This window comes from Sinocyclocheilus anshuiensis, unplaced genomic scaffold, assembly GCF_001515605.1.
Source record: "Sinocyclocheilus anshuiensis isolate Anshui unplaced genomic scaffold, SAMN03320099.WGS_v1.1 scaffold976, whole genome shotgun sequence".
In the NCBI taxonomy this organism is placed as follows: domain Eukaryota; kingdom Metazoa; phylum Chordata; class Actinopteri; order Cypriniformes; family Cyprinidae; genus Sinocyclocheilus; species Sinocyclocheilus anshuiensis.
In genome coordinates, this window is record NW_015552538.1 from 3,197,857 (window position 1) to 3,218,318 (window position 20,462).

A 20,462-nucleotide genomic window follows, 5' to 3' on the forward strand; every position below is an offset into this window, starting at 1 on the left:
TATATTTATATATAATATAAATTATATGAATATAAATATATACATGTAAATACATGTAAATATTTTCAAAATATGCTGTATGTGTGTGTCTTTATATATACATAATATACACAGAACACACACATATATTAGGTAAACAAAAACATTTATTTTGGATGCGATTAATCGTTTGACAGCACTATTATATATATTATTATTATTATTATTAAATTATTTTTAGAATTACATTATTTTTTATTTTCTTTTATGTTTTTGATTTGTATGTAAAACATGTATTCACTATATGAATATATTTGGGGTTTGGGCTTATGTAGCTTTAAAAAAATTCTGTGATATGTTTATTTTCTTTTTAAACAGATTAAATCTAGTTTAATAGAAGTCTAGCATTATTATTAAATCTGATGTAAAATTGTAATGCATCTCCATTATAATCAATCACATGGGCAGTACGTTTTTTTTTTCTTTTGAGACATTTGGATGGATCAGTGATGCATTGTCTTTGTTGTTTTAAAGGGTCCAGAGGCGGCAGTTTCAGGCCTTAGTGGAGCAGAAGTTTCATGAGTGGTTGCTTGAGACGGGACAAAGACAAGAGCTTGACAGCCTCCTCCCTCCTGCCCTCACCCCCTCCACCTCTGTGGACCACTGGCCTTCCAGCCACACCTCCAACTCTGGACCAACTGTATTCAAAGAACAACCACCTGAACAAGCAATGGGACGGGTGCCAACTGTTTGCTAAAAGAACAACTAAACAACCAAAAGCTGATTTTGCCGTCTCTTTCCAAAAAACTGATCATCGAACATCATCGTTCTTCTGGTACGAGGACTGTCAATGCTGTATCAGGTTTAGACAGGGACTTTGTGTCCTGTCACATTATTGACATCTAGAAAAATCTATGCTGGATTAGTTTTTAGAGTTGCTGTATTATTGCTGCAGGTGTCTGATAATTTAAGCATTGTTACTTTTTGTTATGAGACACCAGTGATTCCAGAGGTTGATATGCAAGAGAATATCAACCTAAGATAATCATTATTTAATTAAAACAGGAAAGGGACCGATTGCTGCCTTCATATGAATTTAGAGGTGATGAGATATGAACTGTAATTATTGACAAATCTCAATTGGTACGTGGCATAACGCATACACTCACTGAAGAGTTTGCAGCTATTGCCTCCTGAAATCTCATGGCCAGTATAAATGTTTATGTCTCCTTTGCTGTATGTATGTTCACAATGCCTTGCACTGTAATTGCACTATTACTGTATCTTCACAATACAGATTCCAACAATGCTGTCACTTAAAATGTCTCTTGAATGTATTCATGTCTTAAGTGAACATTTGAAATATGTTTGAATCAGCATTTTATAGGTTAGTGTACATATACTATAGACGGCTTTGTAGCACGAATATTGACTAGTAATTTGGTTTCTTAAAGGTGAAATGGTTTGGTTGTTTAATAAACCATAGCTATTTTCATATTCGGTTTGAAGAGATATTTTTAGCTATTTGGACTTTAGACTCTGAAACTCGACACCCCGTATCTTTCCTTTGAGCTTTAATGGCAATATTGAATCAATAGCACTTAGCTTTGGCTTGCTGAATGGAATATATGTGTGTAATGCATCTTTAATTCAGCAAGCAGCAATTATTTTTCATCTTACCTCAAATTCTGGTAGTATGGTAGTACTTTAATAGAATGGAATTTGTTGAAGAACCTCAATTACTGATAAAGTACCTTTCTGCTGGTATACAGCAGTGTTATTTTAGTATTATAGTATTTATTAATATTTAGATTGTTATATAATTTTGGTTTTCATTTTAGTGTTTTTTTTATGGTTCAGTTTAAAAAAAGGGAAAAAAAAAATATATAGCTTTTTTTATTTCAGTTTTAGAATGAGAGTAATTTTAGTATTTAATCTTAGTTGGAAAGCCAACATTTCTGATTTTTAATAAAGTTTCTTTTTTTAATTTCAGCTTCATTTCAGTTACTGAAAAAGATTTGTAATATTTTATTTTTAGGTAACAATAACAACACTGGTATCACATGTAATATATTAGTTTAAATACACACTACTTCCACCATGTTCATATTGAACAATTTAACCACGACTTTTTTAGTGCTTACAGCACGGAAACATTTCAAAAAAGCCACCCTGATCACAGTGTTCAAATTTTGCTTTCAAAATATGCTGAATCTGATGACTCCTTATGTCTCTTGGCCTAATCGGAAAGATGGCTGCACGCTTTATAATCACACTGAATACAGTTGAGTGTATACGACTCTATCGTGAATACCGTGAGTATTCAGACCTCTTACTCATTACACATAATACTTTTTGCATACTCGGTAGCAGGGAAGTGTGCATATTCTGATGCAGGGTATATGTACTATAGGTTACTTTATTAAATACAATATTTCACTGTAGATTTCAAATTTAAAAATCTAAATTATCACTGCCTGTTCAATGGTCTATATGCAAACCACTCACGTTTTCTCCAGATTTAGTTTAGTTGGTTCATTTGCCAGTGGCTGTTCTGTTGAAAAGAGCTGAGCCAGAGTAATGAGTGCCATTCAGCAACGCATGATACAATCCAATGAGTCTGGGCTCTTTATTTGGCAGTGCTCTTGGCATCAGGTGCTGGCCAGTGTGCTGTGTTTGTTGTGGTTCAGGTTGGTCCAGTTGTAGGGTGCCATGCTGTTTCAGGGTGAATGAATGCCCGTGCCCGGCTAGTCATTATCCTTTAATCCCCATTTGCTTTTCTGGAAAAAAAACTGAATAGTGCTAGAATCACTGACTCGATTTTTGGATCTCATTTTCATGACAAAGTGAATATCTGGCCCTCCCCTGCTCGTCATTTTGATGTTGGGAGCTGCATATTTAAACAGCCCCATAAACATTCACTCTGGACACTTAGACCACCTCCCCAGACAAGACTAAATACAGTATTCAAGATGGGCAGGGTGAGTAGGAAATCACTTGAATATAACGAAAAAGAGGCCGAATCTAGTGCAGTTGCATAATTTATAAAAACAAAAATGTATAATCGTTTCTCAACCTTAATGGCAGATGTAGAAGTTGTGTAGCATCTTTGTGTTTAGTTCAGCAAATTAGTTTGTGAATGCACATGAATGGATGTGTTAGATATGGATATATTAGTTCTATTAACTTCACAAAATACATTATTGGGAAATGCATTTAAGGTCTACCAAATAGTGCTGCTATATTGTTGATACTTCATGACATCAGAAATGTAAATGTGTGTATTTTTTGTATACTTGAATGCAATGCAATGCCTTAATGATGACATTGACTTTTAAAACTATTTTCTAAAAGCCCTATTTTCTAGAACCTCTTTTCTAAACATCTTGGCCTGCAGTCAGATCAGTACTTTAGGACTGTGTTGAATTAGATTGTTTATGAAACTATGTTTTTATTATAGATCAGACTATTTGGAAACTAAGATGGTCATCTGAGGTTTTAAATGTGCAATATTGGTTGGTTACTGGCATAAACTGGTTAATAGCTGGTTAAACTTGTTAATGTTGCAGGTTACCAGCTGATCACTACTATAGTTTAATGTATCTTGAAAATTGTCCATAGAAAATCAGTGGATACCAATTAATGGCAAGGTCACATTGGTCAGACATGATAAAATTAACATTGCTTGCTGGCCGACCAGCCAAAACCAGCATGAACATGGCCAAAAACATTAACCATTTTGAAATGATGTTAAGTGGTCATTCAAGACAACATTATCTTGCCGTCTCTCAGATTGTGTTTTTCGAGGACAAAAACTTCCAGGGCCGCCGTTATGAGTGTGACAGTGACTGCTCTGACTTCCATACCTACCTGAGCTGCTGCAATTCTATTCGTGTGGAAAGTGGCACCTGGGTGGTTTACGAGCAGCCCAACTACACGGGTAACCGGTATCTGCTAACCAGAGGAGACTATCCTGAATACCTGGGCTGGATGGGCCTCAATGACTGTCTCAGTTCCTGCAAGCTCATCCGCTTTGTAAGTTTAACTGGTACATTCGACAGCGTGCATTAGTGAGCTTTTTTCTAAGACTTAAATAGTGTATAGAGCAGAACAAATATGATTTGCTGTGTTTTTAGACTGGGCATAATGATGAAGCTGTTTCACAATGTTGTGTTAGAACTGAATTCAATTAAAGCCTGGGACAGTACGAGTGGTGGAAGGTCATGCATAGACCTTTTCTAACTGTTCCGTCAGTTTAACCTAATTAGTCCACATGGCTTTTGCCAATAAATCAGTGGCCATATGGGCTGCAGTATTTGATTCAGTCTTGTTGAAAGACCAGACTTACATGTGTAATGTAAGCAAACGTTTAGCTCATATATATTAACAGATCTCTACAAAATGCTTCAAAAAACTTCAATATCAAACTGGGCAAACAAGATAAAAATGTACATTAATGTACAAAACATGCTTATGAAGGTCTTCAAGTATTATATATTGTTAACTGACTTTCACAAAATTAGTGCCATCTTATTCCATATATTCTTTTTGCCATTTTGCCCCATTTATCCAAACTCCAACCTTCATGCACACATATTTCTATCCGTTTTCCCTTCCCAAACCCAAATAAATCCAACCCATGCAGACAAGTGGAATGCAGTACAAGGTTCAGTTGTACGACAAGCCCGACTTCACAGGCCAGGCTATAGAGTCCATTGAAGACTGTCCATCTGTGCTGGAGAGGTTCCGTCTGAGAGAGATCCATTCCTGCAAAGTTCTGGACGGTTACTGGATCTTCTACGAGCATCCCAACTACCGTGGCCACCAGTACTTCCTGGAGAAGGGCAACTACCGCAAACCACTGGAGTGGGGTGCGGTCTGTCCCACCGTGCAGTCTTTCCGTCGCTTCACTGAGTGATGTCCCTGTGTCACAATACTTGGGCTATTTGGCTGTGACTCACTGAAGTTCCAGCTGAAATAAAGTTTGGCTGGAGATTCACTCAGCAGCACATTTGTTGCTTGTTTGTAGTTTGTACTTAGACTAATATGAATTGCAAAGTACTGGTCTTAGATCTACAGTTATGGGGTGGAGATTGAGGTGAGTTCCAAATGAGAAACAATTTCCACCTCCACCAATGAGCACCATCTCAGACCTCTCAGAGTCCAGCAGCTCAGAGCAGAATGAATGCAACATCAGAGGCCAAGGCACAGACGACTGAAATAAAATCAAATTAGAAAAAAAGATAAGCAATGACAAATAAAGTGTTTTTTCTTTACATATGAAAACTGTGGGTTGCGAAAAATGTATTTGAAATTAATTAGTCAGCTGCAAAAATTACAACAATACAATAATTATGTCTTTAGGCAGCTTATTATTTTTATAAAATGGGGTCCCACACTTTTTGACCAATGACCAACTCAATTTATTAATATCAATAATTAAACAATTCCTTCATCAAGTTATATTGTCCATAAGTCTAAAGGCCTGTTCATACCAAGAATGATAACTACAACCATGAAGTTTAAAAAAAAAAAATCACTCAAATTCTCAAAGAGAAGTCCACACCCCAACAAAATAACAAAAGAGAGGACAACACTTCTGGGATCACTTTCAGAATGATAGAAATAGTGCCATCCGAATTTAGAATCATCCTTCTAATGTAGTTAAAGGGTTAGTTCACACAAAAATGAAAATTAGCCAGTTATGTACTCACCCTTGAGGCATCCTACGTGTATACGACTTTCTTAAGTAAAACACAGGTCAATTTTCATTTTTGGGTGAACTAGCCCTATAAATGATCTGTAGGCTGTTCATGGTTGACACATCATAGCAACTTTCTGCATTATTACATATGCATATTTGGATTGTACAACAGCAGTGAACGTGGCTTATACAGTCAGAATTATTTTATTATGCCTGCTATCACAGGAAATGTTAGAGCCAAAATTTTCCATTTTATAATAAACCATTAACCACTCCTAGAGTCCATGAGCAGAGTAACTTACGGTATCCAGCTGGATCTCCACACAGCTCCCAGTGCTCAGATTTATTACAGCAACTCCTGGTACTCCATCAGCCTGAAGCCAAACTCCACCAACCACAACCAACTTCTCATTTATTATATGGGCTGAGTGAGAATATCTGAAAAAAGATGCCAAGACTGTGATTTTGATCACTGAGAGGTGGCACATCTTCATAACACATTATTTTCATTCTTTCACACCCAATATGTGAGTTGTTTTGAACCTGGGTACTGGGGGTGGATGTAAATTCTTTGTCTCCCAGCAGAAACCTGATGATGTGGGTCTCAGGTAGAAAGCATCACAGAGAGGTCTGCTACCTTTCCCCAAACCTCCAAATATCACAAGCCCCCCTCCATAGGGACAAGCAGAATGGGAATGACGGGCTTCCGGAACAGCACCAACAACTGTCATCTGATTGAAACGCACAAAAGTAGGAACATTATGCGGCCCTTACAAGATAACTACAAAGTAACGAAATCGAATGCATATACACTACTGTTTAAAGGTTTGGGGTAAGTACGATTTTTAATTAATACTCTTATTCAGCAAGGATGGATTGACCAAAGGTGACAGTAAAGACATTTACTGTTACAAAATATTTCTATTTCAATTAAATGCTGTTCTTTTGAACTTGCTATTTATCAAAGAGTCCTGAAACAGATTTAAACATTGATAAGAAGAAGTAATAATAATTGAACAGCAAATCAGCATATTAGAATGATTTCTGAAGGATCATGTGACACTGAAGACTGGAGTAATGGCTGCTGAAACTTACAACCCCGAACTTTTTAACTGTAGTGTCCCCGTTTGTGTTTATGTTTTCTTTAGGTTTTGATATGAGAAAGATGAGAAAGTCATGCCTCAGTCCAGTGTTTGTCCTCCAAACACAGGAAATGTGCATCACCTAGAACTGGATCCTTCTCTGTACGTCCTCCAAACACAAATAGAAAGGTCTTATCTGGAACGATACATTAAGAAGTTATTATTTTGCTCATTATAATCAGAACATTTTGAAAAACAACTAGATTAAAATCTCTAACCTTTATAACATATCAAGGTTGATGTGTGTCGCCATTGTGGTTTTGGACCAGTGCCGGTGCAAACCATGTTCCTAAATGACAGCTGTACAGCACTTTGGGATTGCTGGTTACCAGGGTCAAAGGTCACACACACAACACTGCCTGTTGTATTGAGTGGAGAAGTTCTGCCACCGAAGAGGACAGCTCCACCTCCAGGGATAGAGGTCAACGTCTGATAAAGACTAACCACTGAGGAGAAGAAATATGAGACAAAGATATGCATACATACATACATAATTAGATTGGTCTCTACACCGAATTGTTTAATAATGAATTAAGCAAAACCCTAGAGATTACATAGTTTTCAAATCCTACAGATTTTCGTATCACCAAAAATCTATTAATAACTTCAACTTGCAAACGCTAAAAAAAAAACATACAGGGCACTCACATAAAGCGATAAATACTTTTAAGTTTGTTCATTTACTAACAGACAGATCATACAGTTTATTTAGAAAAATTCCAATAAGGAAACCATTATCAAAAGCAAAAATAAAGCACTGATCAAATCACCTTTATCTCCATGAGCTTCCACACAGGCACACTTCCAGCCATCCTTCTCTTTGATCAGGACCCTCGCTGCTGTGTCTCTTCCACTTCTCCCACAGCCTCCGGTGAGTAAGATGATTCCAGGTGCCAGGACAGCAGAAGCCATACCAACAGCCTCTATACTCGGAGACCCACACATGGGCTGAATAACCAGGGGAGGACGCTCGGCCCACTGAGGAGTCATGTGAGGGATGGAGGACACTAGGAGTGAAAAGAGCACATGTACCTCTACTACACTGTCTCACCTAGTGATACACATAATACCAAATATCTTACCAACACTTACCCTTCGCTAGTGTGAGAAGTGCTTGATTGGTCACAGAACCTTTGGAGGCTGTAAGGATGAAGTAATGGGAACATTTCTGGTTCCATTCCTGTTATCATAAAGATAAACACAGGTCTGGGATCAGGCATTAGGTCAGATTGAGTGGTGATTCTGGAATCACTCAAAGGTCTTTGCTGGGATTATGGTGGTTTCCTCACCTCAAACTCATCAAAAGGCTCCAGTCCCTCGACTCTCTGCCTCTCATCTTCAAGAAGAAGGTCAAAGTAGAACTGGTTCATATCCAGACAGACACATTTTTCCCAGCCCTGTGGCAGACAAAGATCAGTTACCTGTCTTATTGACAATTAAGCATTTAAAAGTTGGTATGATTGTTAAAGGTTTAAAATATTAAAAAATGTAATTGATTCCTGTGATGGCAAAGCAGTCATTACTCCAGTCTTCAGTGTCACATGATCCTTTAGAAATTATTCTAACATGCTGATTTGGTGCACAAAAACATTTATTATTATCAGTGTTGAAAACATTGTAATATTTTTATCAGGATTATTTGATGAATACAAAGATCAAAAGAACAGCATTTATTTGAGATAAAAATTACTTTTACTGTCTTTACTGTCACTTTCAATCAATTGAATGCACCAATGCTGATTAAAGGTATTGGAAGTATTGTTAAAAAATCATAGTGTATATACACTGAACAAAATTATAAACGCAACACTTTTGTTTTTGCCCCCATTTTTCATGAGCTGAACTCAAAGATCTAAGACTTTTTCTATGTACACAAAAGGCCTATTTCTCTCAAATATTGTTCACAAATCTGTCTAAATCTGTGTTAGTGAGCACTTCTCCTTTGCCGAGATAATCCATCCACCTATTTATTTATTACTTATTTACCTACTTATTTATCTTTGTATCGCTTCAAACCTTAACACTTCGAAATCTTCATGCATATAAGGTCAATACAACCTTCAAATTTCAGAAATGAACAATTGAAATGCTAATTGAAATGATTTCATTCATGTTCACAAAGTATAGTTAAAAATATATATATGTATTATGTACAGTCAGCCAGTCATTATCATAAAATACACCCGACACTGTGACCCAGTCAGGTCTTTTATAAATCTGAAGATGTACATATTGAATAATAAACAGTTACACAATCCCGCTTATTACATGGTTACATAGTATTAAAAAAAGAAATGGGTATGAAACATTAATTTCAGGCATACCTTCTGTATGAATCTCTGCGTCTGAGCGACAGTGTCTGGATATTGTCTGAGAGCGTGTATGGTAGAATTGAGCTTCAGGAAGTGGTTCTGCATGACCCTGCCAAACGGGTCATCTGGGTGGATCTGTTCATACATCACAAACACAGATTGTGGGAGTAACTTGGCAGCCCAGCCAATCACAGCATCTGACCTGGAGAAAATCACCAAAACACGTTCAAAATGAGCTGATCTGTTTGGTCTACAGTTGTAGTAGAAAGTAAAAGAAAGCTATTAGAAAGACAGAATAGCAATGCGATCAGTATACGTTGCAGGCAAGACTCAAAGCTCAATCAATGGAATAAGCACCAAGGCTCAATTGTTCAGGAGCACATATGCAAATCATTGCAATTCAAGTCAAATTTGAATTCACATTCTCACCATTGTGTTTCCATATAAGTCAGCACGACCTCTGACAAGACAAGTGTGGGAGCGTCCCACTGTAGTCCAGCTCCGCTCAGAGTCACCTCCACCTCCCGCTCCTTCCTGACATCCACACCAATGAGATTATAATGACCACTTCTGATGAACACAGCATCTACACATAAGCAAGAAACATATGGCAAATGTTTTAACATTACATTTTAGGGACGAAAGGCAGGGTTGGACAAGATTACTAGCAAAATATGCACATATCTGTATGGATAATAACGTTTATAAACAGTACTATACAATTTAAGCAGTTATGTTTTGTAATATAATCTATTAATATATTAATATGTGGTACAGTGAACATCCTACTAGTCTGCTGATTTGAGACAGTCTCCCTATCTGGCAACATGTCCTTCAGGCAAGTATTGCTATTGATCAAGGCAGCCTTGCGCCGGGCAACTTCTGGAAAGTCAACCTCGAAAACTGTGACACCTCCAAGGGCTCCTTCTGCATGCAGCCGGAAATACAGGGAGTCAAACCCGGCTCCAAGTGACAGAATCTGAGATTAAGAGAACAATATGATCAAGATATTCTTTTTTTTACAGTAAAAACACATACACAAAACGTGAACATATCATCCCACCTGTCTCCTCGAGCAGGATTGAGTGGCATGGAAAAACTGTTTCAGACAGTGATCGACTGCTTTCCAGCGCACATAATAACCTCTGAGAGAAAATATACATGTATTCAAAAATATCATATCTGTTTTATAAAAAAATAATCACTGAAGGAGCAAGAACTGTCTCTTAAACATTTACCTATTAATCAGTGGAGCTCTTCTTGACACCTTGCACACAAAATGCTTAAGGAAATCATCGTGGAAGTAGCCCTGTGCTGCTGCGGACACCTTACTGACCACACTGCTGTCATTTGTCCCCTGCACCTGAGAGAAAATATGGACAAAAGTTAATGCCACAGTTAATGCAAATTAATAATGCCACAGAAGAAAGTAAGAAATACAGGTTTGGAACAACATGAGGGTGAATACATGATTATTACACAATATTTATTTTTAGTTTGACTATTCCTTCAAGATCAGCAAATAACGTCAAAACAACATGCAGAGCACAGAAAGCTGTTATTAAAAACTTACTGTTACAATAATTATTATGTATATAATATAAATATATTACATAAGCGTTATATAAGTAATATAATATTAATATAACTTAAATACATGTATATATTACGCTCATTAAAAGGTACTGTGGTTGTGGTAGTACAATATTATGGTGACCGACTCAGTTGGCAATACTATATATTGTTTGATTTCCAAAATTCTATGAATTTTACTAGGGTATTTACTATGGGCCAAACAGTAGATTACTATTAATTACCATGGTACCTTTTGTTAGTGGTATAGCATCCTTTTGACTGCCATATTTGACCTTTTGAAAGTTCTCGGATCTGAGCTGATCCGGTTTAAATGAAACCCAACAGAACATAAATACTGTCAGACTCACGGCAGCATCTTTTCCTTGCTCTCTCCTGCTGTTTACTGGCATTATTCCGAACACACGTGGAAGCAGCCTGTGGAAACAACAAGGAAGCAAAAAAGCGGAAGCGGGTGCACATCATTCTATGACAAAAGCGTTTCATATATATATATATATATATATATATATATAAAATCAGAGTCGTTTATTTTTATAAAATAAACTAAAACGCATATAGTTTATATCCCGGTGATCGGTATATTATATAAAGGTACTGAGACACAGCAAAATAGACCCTTAACACATAACACATAGTTGTTGTTTATAATTGCATTATAGTTTCGAGATAAATATATTAACATTTATTTGCTATATATATATATTTATTTAAATCGTCCCTGGACTTTTCAGCAACATCTAATGCGTAATTTCCGCTGAACGTTAGCGTGATGCTGAACTAGGAAACTTGTTCAGATCTAAACAGGAGGAAAATTAAAGGTTTGAGCTGTTTTTTTCCCTATCGTTCAGGCTTGTATGTTGTTTATTTTTATGACGATATTAATCTAACTGTATCCTTCATTATACTCCGTTTAGATAATCTAATATTAAACTCAACAATGAGATAAATTAAGCTTCATTGGGCAGTGAGCTGTACAGTTACTGTCACTTTGCTTGGTTCATTTAATTCATACATTATGCGTTTGTAGCCGAAGTTACTTGACTTATAAATATTACTATGTTTATCTTCTCTCTTAATTTACAGTGATTGAAACTGGGTGAATATATGACTCCTAAAATGAGCCCCCTCACGTTTATATTTAAGCTTTCTGTTCACATGAATATCTGCTGGTCACATTTAAACCCAGCTGATAATATGTAATGGTTAAAGCTGGTCATTTATGGTTCTTAGCTTTCTGTATGGCATGTCATGTTGGAACAAATCTTCCAGACAGCCTTTCTATAATAGATTGAACGTTGTTGTTGTTGTGAGTTGTGTTTAATTGAAATGATTATTAAGGTAATATTATCTGTCTGGCTAACATGGATTGATCATAGAATGAAACTGTGAGAATGACTTGTGGTAATCTTAGGAATACCATTTACAAGGAGTTATTATTGAACAATAAAATAGTAATGAATAGTATTAATAAATCAGTAATATATTGCATTAAATTGATTTTTTTTCCAGGGAAAAAATTCTAGCTGTCTTGAAGTTACTCATTTAGAAATTTTCACTTTGTGAAAAACTTTACTAATTTGTAGCAGGGCAAATAAAAAAAAATAAAATAAATAGAACTGTTGACATTAGGATGGACATATAGACAGTTATTGGATCATATGTGTAACTGATCTCTTTTTCTGTTCTCCTACTATTCACAGACCTCCGTCATACAATCCCAAAGTCATCCACCTGATTACCTTCTTGAATACCAGATGAGCTGACCCTTCCTATTACAATCCACTCCCGTTCTTCCTAAAAACATATTGTTCTTGGTCTTGAAAATACTTCCACCTCCTGCTTTTGCTCTGTTTCTCCATCTTTCCCTCATTTAGTTTTACTCTTTCCCTCCCGTCCATCATGACTGAACCAGAGCTGCTCACAGAGGTCCCTGCGTCTCTGAAACGGCTGGCCAAGCAGGTTGTGCGAGGTTTCTATGGCATCGAGCATGCTCTCGCTTTGGATGTGCTGATCCGGAACCCCTGCGTACGTGAAGAGGACATGCTGGAACTGCTTAAGTTCGACCGCAAGCAGCTGCGTTCGATTCTGAACACACTCAAGGCTGACAAGTTTGTCAAATGTCGTATGCGTGTGGAGACGGCACCTGACGGCAAGACGACACGACACAATTACTATTTCATTAACTACCTCCACAAGGATGCATTAAATTCATCACAAATGATAGTAAAGACATTTATAATGTTTCAAATTAATACCGTAAAACTTTTTTTTTATCAATGAATCCTGAAAAATGTATCAAAAGCAGAACAACCTTTTTCAACCATTTTCAGCACCAAATCATCATATTAGAATGATTTCTGAAGGATCACGTGACACTGAAGACTAGAGTAATGGCTGCTGAAAGTTTAGCTGTACCATCACAGGAATAAATTACATTTTAAAATGTATTAAAATAGAAAACGGATTAATTTCCCGGTATTATTATTATTTTTTACTGTACTTTTTATCAAATAAATGCAGCCATGCTGAGCATAAGACTTCTTTCAAAAACATACAAATCTTACCGTCCCCATAATTGGGAGATGCAGGATTTTGGTCATATTATCTGTCCGTACTAGGCTGGTCAAATGGAATTAAAATCCGTTAAAGCAAACCAAGTGTACTGAATTAAAATGCATCTGCTTTGATTTCTCTCTTCCCTTAGAATTTCATGGAACAAATATATTCTTTTGAGTGTTATAATAATGGTAATGTGAGTTATGGGTCAAAGTTACTGTGTGATTATGATGTTGAAATCCATTAGAAAATACTCTCTAATCTAAGTATCTTGTTTATTCTGGCTGAATTTTTAATGTATATTAAATTCAATTCAATTCAAGTTTATTTGTATAGTGCTTTTCACAATACAAATCGTTGCAAAAAGTTTCTATTTTAAAGTTTCTACATAATATTTAGTAGTAGCTTATCAGTGGTCACTGTCAAGTTGATGTCCTTATGTCAGAAATGTACAGTAAAATTCATGCAGTTAGTTAATGACATGTAATCAAACAGATGGTGAACACTATTAACTGCAATGATTATATGTTGCGATTACACTTATAGCAAAGTTTCGTAGTTTTGTATGTTGTTTAAGGGTTGGCATTATCTGAGGTCGTCTGAGGGGTTGGCATCGTCTCTTCTCAGGTGTTCGGTCATCTCAGATCTTCGGAAGATCCGTATACAATGAACATAAGCTTATATTGACTTGTAATCTCTGTGTGGTTTTGTAAGATTCAACAGAAACCATCTTGAAGTTCTTAATAGCAAGCTGGTCTCACATTTAAGGGATTGTGTGAGCCATGTACATTAGGAAGTGCCAGATGTTTTTAATATAAGTCTTTGTTTGATCTTTTGCCCACTTTTGGTAAGTGCGTTGTAATCACGAAGTGAGTGACAAATTCATTTAAGTCGCTTGATCCACACTGTGTTCAGACACTTGATGGCAGCAGAGGTCAAAATTTGAAATGTTTTCAACAATTGACTGAACCTCACTTGGAGACTGATGCTGAATTGAATCAGTTTGCAGACAGTAATCACAGACAGGAACGGAAATGGAACTTTATTTTAATAGGTTTAAAAATAAACAGGCTGTAATCTCATAGAGGCGGCTGTAAGGATTAGCACACCGCATTGACATCATCATCATGCCTTTCTGCTTCTGTGCCTACTGTTTTACACTTATGACTTCAACAGCTGCTGATTTATGTACTTAGCGAAACACACACACACATGCTGCTCTTGACGTGACTTGTGTTATAATGGTTTCAGAGAGGGAGTATTTGTGAAGCTTTGCACACTGTTGGCCGTCCCTGTTTAAGCTTTTATTATGGACTGAACCCAGCAAAACCAGTCTGCAATCTGCATCGTGTGTCTGTGTGTGTTTGGGTCCATTCCAGCAGTCTTGAATCATGTATAATTGATCTAACCTGTGTTGTGTTCAGAAGGAAATTAAATGAGAAGAGAGTCTGAAGAGCAGTCTCTCAACACCACTGAACACAAGACTCGTCTTTAGGGTCACTGAATAACACTTTACCTTAATTCTTTTCAAATACGTCTGTTTTTAATGCACATGTACATTGTATGTACATTCATAAAACCTTTAAAAGCTATGAAAAGAGATTTGAAAAGTGTTTGTAGGGAATTGACTGAATGCTTAGGCCCAATGAAAAGACATTAATGTGGTTTCATCAATTAAAGGAATAATCTGTTATTTTCAAACCTCAGTGTAAACGAACAGGAAATGTTAACAGTAATGGACTTGCAATGGATGCCTGGCAGACAAGAAAACCAGAGGGCTTTAACAGAAATGTGCAGCTCATATTTTTATTAAAGCAATTCTTCAGTAATAAAATGTGTGTGATAGGAGTTGTAAAACTGTAAATTGTTGTTTAAGTCACTGCTTTTGTAGATGGAGAAACTTCAAGATATGCATTCCTGTGTGTTGAGTTGCTCCATGTAAACAGTGTTTTGCGTATAGTCTTTTTTTCTCTGGTATCTGCAGTTATCAAGCAAACGTGATGACTAGGTTTCCTTTTTTTTTAGCTGGTCATCAGCAGTTTAACGTGTACTGTAAAATTATATTGCATATTTTAATTCTATTGGCAGTGCTGCCCAAGGAATGTGAGTTGGAACACAGTGACAGTGGCTGCGTCTGAAATCTCAGAATAGTCTGAATAAATACTTTGCAACCATTAAAAGAGTATGTTCTGTGTATTATCAATGTGTGTAATAGGAAAGTAATTGTACTACATTTATCATGTTGTCATCATGTGACCTACAGCATTAGTCAAGTCGCTTCACTGCAATTCTCAAATCCTCTCCCGTGGCCTCATGGGACAGTAAAAGCGTAAAGCGTCCATTATCACTAGATGCGCACTTCAGAATCTCGCCAGAAGTAGCAAATTACTTTTTGCCTGGTGTTTTATGAATACATATTACTCCACATACCGTTTTTGCCTACTATATAGTAAGGAAGTAAGCATATTCGGATGCAGCCAGTGTTTTTTTTTTTTTCAGTACTGTTTAGCACCATAACATCACTACTGAATCTACAGCATAAGTGTAGTTAGATTCCTTGACGAAAAACACTTAAGTAAATCAAAACCATACAGCGCAAAATGTTTAATCAGCTTTAGGGCTGTCACAATTCCTTGATTGAAATCAAGTACTCGATTACAAAAAAAAAACCCCTCAATTACAATTACCCATGTTGATTAACTGGCAAAATACTGGACGTGGCACATTCCACAGACGTCTTCAAAATAAGTTTAAACCTTTGCTCTGAGTTTGCATGTTTTGATGTCCACATGTTCTTGTTCAAGAAATGACAGTGGCTGTAGCATTTATATCATAAAGATGTGGCCAAATATAAAAGATTAAGTGGGCATTTTAATTAAATGTTTAGTCAATATTTTAAACAAGGATTAGATCGTGCTGTAAAGAGTAAAAACAATCGTCAAGCAGTTGGCGCCCTCTGCAGGCATTTGATATAATACAATGTTAGTTACGATTATATCGTTTTATTACATTTTGTTCAATAAAACCATATGATTACTTGCTTTTGATATTTTATTTGAACCAATTATTATTGCCTCGTTGCTATTATATGTGTATTTTAAGCCATTTTAAAGTCGGTTGTTTGCTTAGGTCTATTTTTATTACCACAAAAATGATCCGATTACTCGATTAATAAACAGAATAATCGACTGATTACTCAATTACCAAAATAATTGTTAATGACAGCCTTAATCTGCTTACTGAACAAATGACTCTTATGAGCCATTTCTTTTTAGTGAACCACAACCATACAGCACAAAACTTTAAATCCGATTCCTGAACAAATGACTCTTATGAGTCATTGTTTTCAGTGAATCATAAACATACAGCTCAAGCACTGTAATTGACTACAGTGTTCGCTGTATGATCCTGATTAAGGTTTTGTGCGGAATTGTGTTTAGTTTAATGATTCACTGTGGACTATTTTTCTGTCTTTGTCCCTGACTTTGTCATTCCTTATATGTGTGAGCCCTACATTTATATAGGAGTTTTGCATAGGGCTTATGAAGACCGTCTTGTACCCAACAGACAGGAGGAACTCCTCTGTACAGAAAGCATATAAGAGAGTGATGGACACATGAGAGGAACAGAAATAAAAAAGAGAGCGTTGGAGGACTGAGAGCGGTGTCAGAGGTGAGTGATGAGTGTTAGAGGAATAGAAAGGCAGGTAAAGAGCGTGTGGCACGTGTTCACCCTCACCTCTGCTGAAAGCAAACTGGCAGGCAGGGAGGCAAAGCTGTTGCTAGGATACACATCAGGTGGATTGGCGAGGATGGAGCAGAAGAACGGAACAGCCAACGATGAAGCACCTAACCTTGTGTAGACCCTGCTATTGTACACATACTTATTTCCCATGTTCTCTCCTGGACTAGTATCCCTGAAAGGATTTTCTAAACATAAGTTTCATGATGCACCGTGTTCTTTGTCCTCCGAGTGGGCTCAAACATGGATGTTTTGCGATTGGCTGTTTTCACCCCGTGCTGCCTTTGCTTAGGAGGCTTAGTTGCATCTTCGAACAGGAGATTGTATTGATCTGATTAGTCAAGCGCATCCAGGTCCTCCCTCGTTGAGCAAAAAAAATTGATCTATGAAAATCTTTTTGATTGGTGAGGTGTTAGGGGCGATAAGGAGATCTGACAGGTCAGGTTTGCACGGTAATAAGTCACTCGCTGATCCTATCTCGGCATGTCTTCACGCTGCCTCATTTTTGTTATCTCCCTCTAGTCTTCCTTCCTTCCTTCTGAGTCGCACGTGTGCATATAGCAGGGCCGTAACCACCCAATATGTAGATTAAAAAATATGGATTTTCAATGGCTGATTTGCATTATGTTTGGCATATTGCATGCTATCAATAATCAGGAAAAGCCAGTGAATCAACTCATTTTCAGACATTTAAATATTGTAGTTTCTTTAGTCCTGCACCTGTCTGGAGTGGATTTTGGTCAATGGAAAGAGAAAGCTTTAATCAGTGAGCAATTTATTTAAAATGGTGCATGTTATATAACCTTGGCCCTAATACAGATTATTTTATTTTAGAGTAATTGAACTACCAAAAAAGCATCTAAAATAAATTTTTAGATTGTTTCTTAATGCATTTACCCATGTAAAAGATGAAGAAATTGTTTTATTTAACACGTTCATTCATTCATTCATTCATTCTATTTTAAAACAAAGCTAATTTGAGAATTGTAAGCATGCCTACACATTTTATACCTTTTTTTTTCTAACAGACAAATAAGATTGAGACATGTGAATCAATTGTCTGTCTTTTTGATTCAAGACTTCAATGTATAGGATTACTGGCTTGCTAATGTCACCAGTTTTATTGTATTTGATATACTGTATAGACATGATTATACTAGTGTTTAATGTTCAGAGTAATATTTTTAAAGAAATTTCTTTTAATTAAAAGAGCATACATTAAATCGATCAAAAGTAATATTTATTTTCCAAATAATTGCTGTTCTTTTAAACTTTCTATTCATCAAACATCCTTAAAATCTGTCATGAATTCCACAAAAAGTTTAAGCAGCACAACTGCTTCAACATTTGGTGTTCAGGAAGCATAAGAAATGTTTCTTGAGCAGCAAATCAGCATATTATTTCTGAAGGATCATGTGACACTGAAGAATGGAGTAATTGCTGTTAAAAATTCAATGTTACCATCACAGGAATAAATACATTTTTAAAATGTATTAATATAGAGAAGAGACATTTTATATTTGAATAATTTAACAATTTTAAAGTTTTTACTGTATTTGTGATCAAATCCTTTGTGAGCATAAGAGACTTACCCCAAGTAATTTCCAACAGCTTCACATAAATGTAGTAGATATGCCCATCTGGGCGTTTCCTGCAGACATTGCAAATCCAGTGTGAATTACTGATGGGTGATACTGATTTTGGACGTTCTGTCCTGAAAACGAATCCTTTCTGAATAGGGTTTAAGATGCTGTCTGTAGAGCTTAACTTCTATTGAATCCAGAACAGTTATTAGAAGTCATCTATATACAGTCCTCCAATGGAGAACAGTTAACTGTATTTTTTAACTGTATTTTTATTGTAATTATTATAATTGCATTAGCGCTGCTGCAATTAGAATCAATGTGGTACATTTGTCAGTTGCTCAGACCCCATCATGAAAAATCTTTCTCTCTCTCAAATGCTGAAATGATGCTGATTCATCTTTTAAGGGCTGATCACAAAAGTCCTTTTGTTCTTTGGCGTCGACGACAGAACAAAGCGCCGTCCTGTTTTCAAAAGAGCTCTGAATCACTGGAGTGAGTGCCATGTAATTTAAACCAGACCTATTCATATCTCATAGATAATACAAAAACTATCAACACAAAGACACCAGGCCACTTTTCCCTGATAGAATCCTTAATGTATGCCTACACGCTAACAGCACCGTGCCATGTTCCTTTAGATCATTGCGACAATGTGTACGCACAGACCCAGTGCACACTTTGACTGAAAACAAAGATTAAATCCAGAGTGTGTGCATGTGCCATATTGCTAATTGTCCAGGACTTTGGATTTGATATCTCTACAGAATTATTTTGGCTGGGAGCCTCTAATGGCATGTAAAAAGAAAAACGGAAAAACTTTTATTTCTTAATATAACATCCCTGTTGGTCAGTGCCTCATTTTGGAAAAATGTAGTAAAGTTTCCTTTCTGAGCTAGTGAACTTCCTTTCTGTCTGTCACTTTAGAGTTGGTTCACATACAACATTTTTGCGTTCCAGAGTTTTTATGTTTATTTTTTGTATTAATTGTTCACGTACATATTTGATAACTGAGATGCATCTTGCTACTTCTGTAACGCAAATGAGCAATGTCTTTTTAGACTCGGTTAAAGTTGATACAGAATGCGTTCGTGTGTTTAAAAACAGCAGATGTAGATGTAACAGCAGAAAGGAAAAGAACACAAGATGCGTTGACGTCATTTAAAAAATGCAGCGCTCATACACTAAACGTTATAAAAGCAGCGAGACTTGGTACAGTGTTCAAAGACCTACATAGAAAAACTATTAAATGGCAGTGCAATGAAATGCAAAAATGTGAGATGCAGGGCAGTATAGTGGAGAAAAAATACAAGGTAACTTTTAAACTTTAGTGGCATATTTTTATAATGCAGTTTCACACGCAAGATGCTGCGAAAGACGTGAACAAAATGGTCAAAGATGTCATCTAGCATATGTTTATATAGAAAAACACTGGGGGGAAAAATCATTTTTGTGTTTAAAAATGTGAGAGGCATGGTAGTGTAACGAAAAAATAAGCTAAAAATGTGTTTTTTAAAAGTTGAACTACTTCAATGCTACGTTTCTTAGTGCTGCATTTGTGTGTAGTTTGAGATGCAAGTGTGACGGCCAAATACAGTTTAATGCATGTTTACATAGAAAAATAATGAAAAGGCAGTGCAGTCAAATACAAAATGCATTCTGTGTGAACGCCCCCTTAGAATGCATCTGCTTTGCATCCCTTACTTCTACAATGCATGATGTTTGCATGCCTTTTGATATCGCCTCATCTTTATTTAGACATTTAAAATGCAGCCTGTTATCTCTGCATTTCTTATCGCGTGTGTGTGTGTGTGTGTGTGTGTGTGTGTGTGTGTGTGTGTGTGTGTGT

General features: G+C 36.4%; 3 protein-coding genes across 4 annotated transcripts in view; 2 read left to right on the forward strand and 1 right to left on the reverse strand.

Moving 5' to 3' along the window:
• The window catches only part of LOC107663868 (TBCC domain-containing protein 1), an 8,888-nt gene extending 7,492 nt beyond the window's left edge, over positions 1-1,396 (forward strand). For both annotated transcript variants that reach the window (XM_016454240.1, XM_016454238.1), the window contains exon 7: positions 514-1,396. In XM_016454240.1, coding sequence (XP_016309726.1) covers positions 514-736 — 223 coding nt within the window. In that variant the 3' untranslated portion in view covers positions 737-1,396. The remainder of the gene's footprint in view (positions 1-513) is intronic.
• Positions 1,397-2,866: 1,470 nt separating this feature from the next.
• On the forward strand, positions 2,867-4,990 carry LOC107663869 (beta-crystallin S-like). Its single transcript, XM_016454241.1, has 3 exons — positions 2,867-2,960; positions 3,772-4,014; positions 4,625-4,990. The coding sequence occupies exons 1-3, from the start codon at positions 2,952-2,954 to the stop codon at positions 4,895-4,897; spliced, it is 525 nt and encodes a 174-aa protein (XP_016309727.1). The 5' UTR covers positions 2,867-2,951; the 3' UTR covers positions 4,898-4,990.
• A 13-nt stretch (positions 4,991-5,003) lies between these two features.
• LOC107663870 (tRNA wybutosine-synthesizing protein 4-like) lies at positions 5,004-11,179 on the reverse strand. The gene is made up of 14 exons (XM_016454242.1): positions 11,081-11,179; positions 10,376-10,500; positions 10,201-10,282; positions 9,927-10,116; positions 9,567-9,723; positions 9,150-9,339; positions 8,115-8,222; positions 7,918-8,005; positions 7,596-7,832; positions 7,044-7,271; positions 6,864-6,961; positions 6,227-6,414; positions 5,986-6,121; positions 5,004-5,194 (listed from the first exon to the last, which is right to left on the reverse strand). The coding sequence occupies exons 1-14, from the start codon at positions 11,120-11,122 to the stop codon at positions 5,021-5,023; spliced, it is 2,043 nt and encodes a 680-aa protein (XP_016309728.1). The 5' UTR covers positions 11,123-11,179; the 3' UTR covers positions 5,004-5,020.
• Positions 11,180-20,462: the final 9,283 nt, after the last annotated feature.